This window comes from Bos javanicus, chromosome 3 (assembly GCF_032452875.1).
Source record: "Bos javanicus breed banteng chromosome 3, ARS-OSU_banteng_1.0, whole genome shotgun sequence".
Lineage (NCBI taxonomy): Eukaryota > Metazoa > Chordata > Mammalia > Artiodactyla > Bovidae > Bos > Bos javanicus.
The window spans coordinates 19273987-19284461 of NC_083870.1; the positions used below are offsets into that span (position 1 = coordinate 19273987).

Consider the following 10475-nt stretch of genomic DNA (forward strand, 5'->3'; position numbering starts at 1 on the left):
GATCATAAATTGTAAATGTTTGCTTGTCAACTGAGCCTCTTTGCTTATCTACGGATCATAAGAATTATTCCCAATGGGACTTATCTAAAAAAACAATTATCCTTGAGAGCATGGTAACAAACTGTCTCCTGAAACAAACTGCAGAGTAGTGGCTGCAAAGAGAACTGTCCCCCACAGTAACTTACATGACCCAGACAAATCTTCTTGTTCCCAACAAAAGATCTTTTTCCTGGTCATAGCAATGTTGCGGAAGTCATTTCTGAGGGGAAAACAATGCTATTTTCAAATTTAATTGTATTATTTTGCTGCCCTACTACCTATGGAATTAAAAGTATTTCTCGGGGTTACAGTTAGAATCGTCATGTTCTCTTCACTGATCAAGATAGCAGAAAATAACAGCAAAGAATGACTATTTTGTCCCTGTCTTCCACCCAATTTAACAGTAAGAGAAACAGGGTAAATAAAGTTATAAAATAGTTCCACTTCAAAACTATAGAACTAAAGTTCAGTTGTTACCCAGCTTCACAGGAATGTGACTGGATTTTAAGAATTTTCAGTGACTTCAGTCAAGAATAGTTGACCTCCCTGTCTCACAATGCTATTATGAAGATCAAATCAAACATAAAAACACTGTGCAAACTGTGCTGTGTGCTTAGCTGCTCAGTTGTGTCTAACTCTTTGCCACCCTAGGGACCATGGCCCACCAGGCTCCTCTGTCCATAGGATTCTCCAGGCAAGAATACTGGAGTGGGCTGCCATGCCCTCCTCCAGGGGATCTTCCCAACCCAGGCTCTCCCACTGCAGGTGGATTCTTTACCATCTGAGCCACCAGGAAAGCCACTATACAAACTGCAAAGTGATATGATTATTATTACTATTAACTTGTTCTACCTCTTAACCCTCATCTTTATTACAACAGCTCAGCAACATTCAATGGCATTATCAACTGAATGGACATGAGTTCAAGCAAACTCCCAGAGATAGTGAAGGACAGGGAAGCCTGGCGTGCTGCAGTCCATAGGGTCACAAAGAGTTGGACATGGCTAAGCAACTGAACAAGCAACATTCAATAAATAAAGTACAGATGACTAGATATAATAGTTAGTCCATTATCTACTGAACTGATTGTCCTAAGGGCTGGGATTTCACTTTGTTTGTTCTTGACTAATGACTCTCTACATAACCATGACAATAAAATGAACTGAGAATTCAAGGCCTGTAGATTCACTCCAGGTACAGGTTCGGTATGTAGACTGCATTAACCACACCTCGCAAGGGAGTAAAAAATAAAGACTTCAGGCCACCATGCAAGACCTACTGACTCATAATCTTTAAAGGGTGAGCCTGAGAATCCATACTTTTGACAAGCACACCCAGTGATTCTTATACTCACTAAAGCTTGAGAATCACTGCCATAAAAACTTCCTTTGATCAATAACCACGATTTCAAACACCATTTTCAAAATCTACCTTGAAAATCTAAGCTAAATAGAATTCAGCTACAACTGAGAAAGCAGATCTTAAGAAGGTACTTTTTAACTCATAAAAATACTTGTGGCCCCAACCTCTTTTTAGTCAATTTTCAAATAAAATGAAGCAAAAAGAGAGAATGCCTATGACATATTTATAAGTTTTAAAAATAAATTACAAATAAATATATATATACACACAAACATCTTCAATTTTTCTTATGGTTTAACACAGGAAAGTTATATTATCTTGCTGCTACCAAGAAGTAAGGCATACACCCTCTGCCTAGCATAAACATATCACAATTCTGAATGCTTACAAGCCAACCTTAGGGTTCATGCTTATTGAAGACCATACTACACAAATACCAAAGAGACAAAACAAACTAGCCAACAGACAAACCTAATCTCTCAAAAACAGACCTATATCCATATCCAGTGCACACTTAGACCCTCCTAAAGGCATCTCTTAAGAAATCAATCAAGAGCCCATGAAACTACCTTAAGAAAAATCAACCTGAAGTCAAATATTTCATACGCTATATAATTAGTGCAAAGACATATTTATTTTGGTTCTACTTGCTGAAAGTATCCTTTCTCACTAGCCTCCAGGTATATACACATCACAGGGAAGACACTCAACATATATTACACTGTGAAAAATTACAAGGTGGAGACTAACAGTGTCATTTGAGAAAACTTTCCATCTGCAGTACAAGTCACAGAGGCTTGTTCCTACTCTAGTATCTAGCCTTGCAACATGACTCTTTCCCAAACCAGTTAAGAATCTAGTCAGTTTTGAAGGGAGAAGGACAAACCAAACCATACTGAATTCAGTTTAATGACTTCTCCAGGATTCAATGAGGACAAGGCCATAGTAAGGAGCCTTTAAAGAAATGCACAGAAATAATGCTCTTTTTTGTCCAAGCCTGTATTCTTTTAAATCTCAAAGTTATTCTATTCTTTCAAACTTCTGTCAGTTGTCAAAATTACTGCAACATATGGAAATTGTAATAATTTATGTATTGAAAGGAAGTAGAAAAGTCTGAAAGGGCAATTATCAAGGCCCAAACATCCACCTTTGACTCAATACAAACTATACCTATACAATAATAACCTACCTAGACCTACCCTGACCCTATCTGGCACTTCATCAACATCCAAAACTTTCCTGGGACAATAGAGAGCTTAATTAGGGAACCTGGGTGAGAGACAGAGAAAAGTATTGCCTAAAGAACGCTTTAGGAAAATCAGCATCAATCTAACCAAGATCAAAACAAGTTCCAGATACAGATATCCCTCAAGAACCATGTCTCTGATTTCCTCCTCTCACTTGAAAACTAAGGAGAAAATATAGACTTTAGTAGAAGGAAGGAAAGAGAAAGAAGCTGTGTAGTTGAGGACCCAAACAACTTACCAACTACCTTGGCTTTGTGGTGCAACTATCACTGTTTTCACTATTAGCAGAGGTGCCTCAAAGAATTTGGAAATCAAAATACAGTTGGAAGGTGAGAAACCAATGTCGGAAGATATCTGATCATCACAACCTTCCAAGAAAGGTTCTCTAAGCAAAGAGTGCTCTTTTTGCTCTGCCCATGAAAATCAAGTTCTCCACTCACCACTAATGATGGGCTAAAATGTAATGTCTTTTCTCTAGAAGGAGAAATGGGCCTAGACTGGAACCTGTGCCTGCAGCAAGTCTTCTATAGGGAATCACCTGAGGTCTCCTTTACAATACCTAGTTTATATCTGAACTCTGGCAAAAACCACAGAAAAGGCAAGCCACCAACTACACTAGTTAGTATATATAAAATGGTCATGTTAGCTGTTGTCTTCTACAGAATTCTTTGTTTCAGTTTAGTTCCTTTACCTCCAGTAAAGAGTACATGATTTAGAACTCTATGATAAATTTGTAATTTTAAATAAACTTCAGTTTTAAATTCAAAAATAAACAGCTGGATCCAAAATTAACTTTGAAAAGGAAAGGGAAATGACAATTCCAAGAGCTTCTACCAGAAGGAAATGTCAGTCACAGATTTTGAGTTATCTAGGAAAAAAACAAAGAATTAGGTGCCCAGGTATAAAACAAAAGGTTGAGAATAAAACCTCAAAAGATTAAGAATATTTTGCCAGAGAGAAACCAGAAAGACTGTAGGACATTAACAGAAAAATAACTCATCCAATTACAAAAAGGACAGAGGAAAGGTATAATAGCTTCAAACACTTACTTTGGTGAGCTACTCTTTCTTGAAGTGTAAGGTAAGAGGAAACAATGAAGGGATACCACAGAGTAAGAATGTCAAGGCTAAGGGTAAGAGGCCTGAGCTGAATAAAAAAGGACAGACCCTCTACAGGTCCTTCAAAACATTATTCCCTTGAAGCTTTGATCAAACCTACTGTTCTACTAGAGAAGAGGCTGAAGGTTAGGGAAATTATAGTTAAAATAACATTTATAAAAATGAGAAAGAGGGAATTCCCTCGCGGTCCAGTGGTTAGGACTCTGAGCTTTCAATTCCGTTGGGGGGGTGGGGGTGGGGGGGGACGGAGATCCTGCAAAGAGCAAAGCAAGGTCCAAAAAAAAAAAGAAAAGAGGAAGATTCATGAGGACAAATCTAAACTCTGAAAGGAAGAACAGAAGTATGGGAAAAAAGGAATATACAAGGCAGAGTCAGCAAGATTGAAGACTGCTGAGGAGAATGGAGAGACAGCGTATACACCATCTACCAGTGTATCAGCAACAACTAGAAAAATTTTAATACAAAGTATAAAAACACAAATGTAACAGCTGGATTAAAGGAGTGGAGGAGGTCTGCAAAGAAAATGCAAAACAGGGCAGCATCCCGCCAGAGTTTTAAAGGATGCAGTGAGGAAGTAAGGATGAAGGAATACGAAGGGGGAGGGGTTGCACCGAGGAAAGAGGAAGGGCTGCAACAGCAGAAGGAGCCTAAAAAGAGAAAAAAGGGAAAGCAACCCAGAGGAGAGAAAGACTAAGATAAATATAAAGCATGAGATAACAAGGGAATACAGCAGAGAATGAAAACGGCATGCCCTGTAAAAGTGCGGAGGTCAAAGACCCAAAAAGGGCCGTAGTTTGGGGGAAGTACCAGCTAGGGAGAGTTCTACCATAAAGCTCTGACTCAAAAGAAGTATGAGTACCGTGCGGGAGTAAAGACGAGGGCCAAAACAGGTGTGCTCTCAGAGAGGTGTGATGGAACACTAGACTCAAAATCCTGATGTGATGTAGGGACTACTGTGAAGAGAAACCATCGTGTCAAAGACGACGCCGCCGCCACCACCACCAGCAAAAAAACCCAAGGGTCAGAGAAGAAGGTATTCTTGGAGTATGAACACAAAAAAAGAGGGGACACACGGTAGGATACAAAAATACAGCGAGTGCTGAACCATAAGGAGAGGGTAACTAAGGGAAGAAAAGGAAGTGCAGCGTGGAGGGATATGTTTTCGGAGAAAAGTAGGAGCAGACCAAAGGTCCTGCCTCTTTGGTCTAGAGGACAGAAGGGACGGTCCACGGGGGCTGAAAGGAGTGGTAGAGAGCAAGAAACTATGATGTTCAAGATGAGAACTAGGGGGGGGGGGGCGGCGGTGGGACACACAGTGGCTGGGTCAGAAAAAGAGACGCTGTCAGTCAGAAGCAGAAAGAGGTTCAACTAGAGGAAAGCGGAGAAGGCGGCAGCATGCCGAGGGGGAAGGCAAGCGGGGCAGAACAGAAGCCAAAGCAATGGGGGCAGGGGTAACAGCAGGAGGGACGCTGGGAGACTACAGGGAGGGAGGTGGGGGTCCCAGAAACCCAGGGTGTGGGGAGGTAAAAGGGCCAACCTCCGTGGAGGGGCAGGGGACCAGAGGGCAGGTTCGGGGGTTGCAGGGAGGTGCGGCCTGAGGGTGACAGGGTTAGAGGAGAAATGCAGGGACAGACGGAGGGGAGGGGGCGGGGTGAGACAGCGGGCAGCCCCAATACTCACACCTCCAGAATGCGGTCTCCCTTGCGCACCCCGGCCCGGTCGGCTGCCCCCCCGGGCAGCACGGCGCTCACATGCTGCAGCGGCGCGTACAGCTCTCCGTTGATGCTCCGCAGTTGCCCGCCCTCGCTCACTTGGCCCCGCACGTTGAAGCCGTAGCCGGACTCGGACTTGACGATGCGCACGACCCGCGGGCCGCCGCCTCCCCCGCCGCCGTTCCCGGCGCAGTGGAGCCCAGACCCCCCGCCGCCGCCGCCACCTCCGTTCCTGTGAGGGGCTGCGGGGTGAATCCCTTCCCCGTCCTCGTCCGCCATCTTGCGAGCTAGCAAGCCGTACTCCCACCGCCCTACACCTCCACTCCCTCCGCGCGTGCTCGCCCTTCTGAGCCGCCGCGCGACCCCCGGCGCGCGCGCCCGCTCCGCCGACCGCGGGACCCTAGTCGGCCACGGAGCTACCGGCGCGGGTTAAGGGGAGACAGGGGGCGGGGGAAAAAGAGGACGGTTAGACGCCTTGAAGCCTCCTGGGAGATGTAGTTTCTGGTTGGTGGGGGAGGGGAGAGGGCTGGGCCCGGGCCGGAGCTGAGGTTATTCGACGCAATTCGGGGCGCAAAGCCTGCTGGGGGTTGTAGTTCGTCTTTTATGCTCGTTTTATCCTGTTGGACCAGGAGTCCCTAATCCGGCCTAGAATGTAGGTGAGAGATTAATCTTTTGGTGCGGGGCAAATTTAATTTTCTTTTCATTTCATAACTTCTAAAAATAATTCTATTAGGACAGATTTGACATTTGTGATTCAACACAGTGTTAAATTATAACTCGTTTGCTCAATATTTTGTGTCTACATACATCATTATTATTACTTTCTTTTTTTCCCTAAATCCTGCCTGCCAGCATACAGAATCTTAGTTCCCCTACCAGGGATGGAACCCGTGCCTCTTGCAGTGGAAGTGCAGGAGTCTTAACCACTGCACTGCCAGGGAAGTCCCTACATACATTATTGTATTTCAGGACTCCCAACTATCTTGTGAGACAACTGGGTCATGAATGAGGAAACTGAACTAAAGTCATCCAGCTATTAAGTAACAGGAACTAAAGCCCAGTTATTTTTGTGCAACGTTCTTTTCTTATATTGCAACTACATAAGAACTGTTGTGTCTGACTCTGTGGGGCCCCATGGACTATAGCACTCCAGACTCCTCTGTCCTTGGAATTTTCCAGGCAAGAATACTGCAGCAGGTTGTCATATCCTTTTCCAGAGGATCTTCTCAACCCAGAGTGCCCCATCTATGTAAAAAGCTTATGTAGAGGAAACTGTGCTGCTAAGTCGCTTCAGTCGTGTCCGACTCTGTGCGACCCCATTGACGGCAGCCCACCAGGCTCCCCCATCCCTGGAATTCTCCAGGCAAGAACACTGGAGTGGGTTGCCATTTCCTTCTCCAATGCATGGAAGTGAAAAGTGAAAGTGAAGTCACTCAGTCGTCTCCGACTCTTAGCGACCCCATGGACTACAGCCTACCAGGCTTCTCTGTCCATGAGATTTTCCAGGCAAGAGTACTGGAGTGGGGTGCCATCACCTTCTCCGAGAGGAAACTATAGTCTCGGTAATTTAGACCTGGATATTAGAGTGGCCAAGTAATAATTTCAATTGAGTAGTGATTTTGTTTTTTTGGGTTTTTTTTTTAGTTTTAAAATGTTCATTTTTTTTTACTGAAATATAGTGATTTACAATATTATGTAAGTTTCAGGGATACAACATAGTGATTCACAAGTTTTAAAGATTATACTCCATTTATAGTTATTATAAAATATTGGCTATGTTCCCAGTGCTGCTCAATATATCCTTGTAACTTACCTATTTTATACCCAGTAGTTTGTACCTCTTAATTCCCAACCCCTATCACGCTCCTCCTACCTTCCCTCTCCACACTGGTAACACTAGTTTGTTTTCTGTATCTGAGAGTTTATTTGTTTCTTTCTTTCTTTCTTTTAAGAATCTGTTCCTTTTTTATTATATTCATTACTGTGTTTTATGTCTTAGATTTCATATATAAATGATAACGTAGTATTGAGCAATGATTTTGAAGTTACCTTTATTTCAAATTCATTTTGTTTCCCCCAACAGCACAGTAGTGTTCTTTGCAAATAGCAGTAATTGATGTTTTTTGGCTTAGAAACACAAACACAAGCTTATAAATATTGTGCAGAATGCCTGGCAAGCCAAGTAAGAAGAACAAGAAAAAAATATGAAAAATAGCTTGCTTAAGCACTTACTGCTCAAGTCTGGCAAGCTAATAAGTCTGTTAGTTTCATGAATGCTGAAAAAAGATCCAAGATTCCTGGGTCAGAGACAAAGGAATTTTATTCATGACAGGAGCAACAACTTCAGCCCCTTTGTATTAATTCCTCTTGCCCCACCAAGTGCCACGAGGATAACATGAAGGCTCAGATGAATGCTGTGCACTTGGTGGATTTAAACTCTACAGTTGAGGAACACTGATCTTGGGGAACCTACACTATTCTGTAGGGAGTAGTAAACAAATGTATTCTTTATCCTGGAGGGAGAGCTTATTTCGTTCCTCACGTCTGCTCACTGTAAACATAACCCTGAGAAATGACCCTGGTAAAAAATGGTCAGGGCCTTGCATTCTTGTCATATGCAGGAAGGTGGATTTGGGTGTGTGCATGCTCAGTTGTTTCTGACTTATTGCAACCTTATGGACTGTAGTCTGCCAAGCTCCTCTGACCATGGAAATTTTCAGGCAAGAATACTGGAACAGGTTGCCATTTCCTACTCCAGGGGATCTTCCCAACCCAGGGATCAAACCCACGTCTCTTGCAGATTCTTTACTAATGTGCCACCTGCGACGCCCCAGGAAGGTGGGTAAAAAGCATAAAAAACCCATGAAGGATTGTCTCTCTCCACATTACTATGTGCCAGACACTAAGCACTCAACACTAAATACTTTATAATTTCATTTAGTCCTTACGACTCTTTAATGTTCTGTATTTCATAGATTAAGTAAACAGGCGTAGAGAGCTCACACAGCTAATAAGCTATGAATCTAGGAAAAACAACAGGGATACATAGAAGAGAATAAAAGTTAATTTACAGAGGTTTGATGACTTGTAAAAGCAACAAGCAACCCCTCCAAAGAATTTATGGACTATATAAGCGCACCCGGGAGAAAAGCAGTAGAATAGAGAATTCCCTGATGACTCTGCTTTCACTGCTGAGGGTACTGGTTCAGTCCCTGGTCAGGGAACTAAGATCCCACAAGCCAAGAGATGCAGCAAAAAAAACAACCCCAGTAGAATAACTAAGATATCTTATTAAAATGTGGGATGAGGACTCAAAGTTATTGTATTATAACATAAAATTAATGTGCCATATTTTATGACCAAGCTAATGAAGAGGGGTCTTGAATAGTTAAATAAATATGGAAATGAATAGAAGTTGGAATGAGAATTTTGCTCCAAAATAATAATGGCATTTAGATTGAACATGAATCATTTGGTTTGAACAGAGCACTGGATGGGAAGTAATTTATCCAACAAAGCAAGGCATCAGAGAAAGGAAAAGAGAACTTGCACTAAAAGAGCTGGGCTTTTTTTTTTTCTTCATTTGTGTATTTGTCAAAGATATACTGAATGCCTATCTGCTTTACACTCTGTAATAGTGGCTAGGGATCCAAACATGGTATCTACAAACTCCATGAAGGCAATATGACATGATCAAACCTACAAATGTGCATGCTCCTTGATCTGTCGGTTCCACTTACAGAAGTTCATTCTACTGTCACACTTGCACATGTGTGAAATGACATTTTTGTGAAGTTAGTCACTGCAGTATTGTATGTCTTCACAAAAGCTAGGAAATAATGTTCATTGGTTAAGATACAGCCACAATGAAAAACTGAAAAACTGTAAGTAAAGAATAAGGAAGTTCTTTACCAAAGAGGAATGACCTCATGGACACTAGACACAATTAAATGAAAAGGTGCAGTCTGTAGAGTATGATACCACTTCTGCATAAAAGGGAACCATCAGTTCAGTTCAGTTCGGTCGCTCAGTGTTGTCCAACCCTTTGCGACCCCATGAATCACAGCACTCCAGGCCTCCCTGTCCATCACCAACTCCCAGAGTTCACCCAGACTCACATCCATCGAGTCAGTGATGCCATCCAGCCATCTCATCCTCTGTGGTCCCCTTCTCCTCCTGCCCCCAATCCCTCCCAGCATCAGAGTCTTTTCCAATGAGTCAACTCTTCGAATGAGGTGGCCAAAGTATTGGAGTTTCAGCTTTAGCATCATTCCTTCCAAAGAAATCCCAGGGCTGATCTCCTTCAGAATGGACTGGTTGGATCTCCTTGCAGTCCAAGGGACTCTCAAGAGTCTTCTCCAACACCACAGTTCAAAAGCATCAATTCTTCGGCGCTCAGCCTTCTTCACAGTCCAACTCTCACATCCATACAGGACCACAGGAAGAACCATAGCCTTGACTAGATGGACCTTTGTTGGCAAAGTAATGTCTCTGCTTTTCAATACCTTATCTAGGTTGGTCATAACTTTCCTTCCAAGGAGTAAGCGTCTTTTAATTTCATGGCTGCAGTCACCATCTGCAGTGATTTTGGAGCCCCCCAAAATAAAGTCTGACACTGTTTCCACTGTTTCCCCATCTATTTCCCATGAAGTGATGGGACCGGATGCCATGATCTTCATTTTCTGAATGTTGAGCTTTAGGCCAACCTTTTCACTCTCCACTTTCACTTTCATCAAGAGGCTTTTGAGTTCCTCTTCACTTTCTGCCATAAGGGTGGTATCATCTGCATATCTGAGGTTATTGATATTTCTCCCGGCAATCTTGATTCCAGCTTGTGTTTCTTCCAGTCCAGCGTTTCTCATGATGTACTCTGCATATAAGTTAAATAAGCAGGGTGACAATATACAGCCTTGACGTACTCCTTTTCCTATTTGGAACCAGTTTATTGTTCCATGTCCAGTTCTAACTGTTGCTTCCTGACCTGCATACAGATTTCT

General features: G+C 42.7%; 1 protein-coding gene across 3 annotated transcripts in view; it reads right to left on the reverse strand.

Annotated features, from left to right (window-relative positions):
* The window catches only part of SNX27 (sorting nexin 27), an 80363-nt gene extending 74458 nt beyond the window's left edge, over window positions 1-5905 (reverse strand). For all 3 annotated transcript variants that reach the window (XR_009734582.1, XM_061406677.1, XM_061406664.1), the window contains exon 1: window positions 5447-5905. Coding sequence is in view for 2 of the 3 variants with exons in the window: in XM_061406677.1 (XP_061262661.1) it covers window positions 5447-5757 (311 nt within the window). In the remaining variant the exon portion in view is untranslated. The remainder of the gene's footprint in view (window positions 1-5446) is intronic.
* Window positions 5906-10475: the final 4570 nt, after the last annotated feature.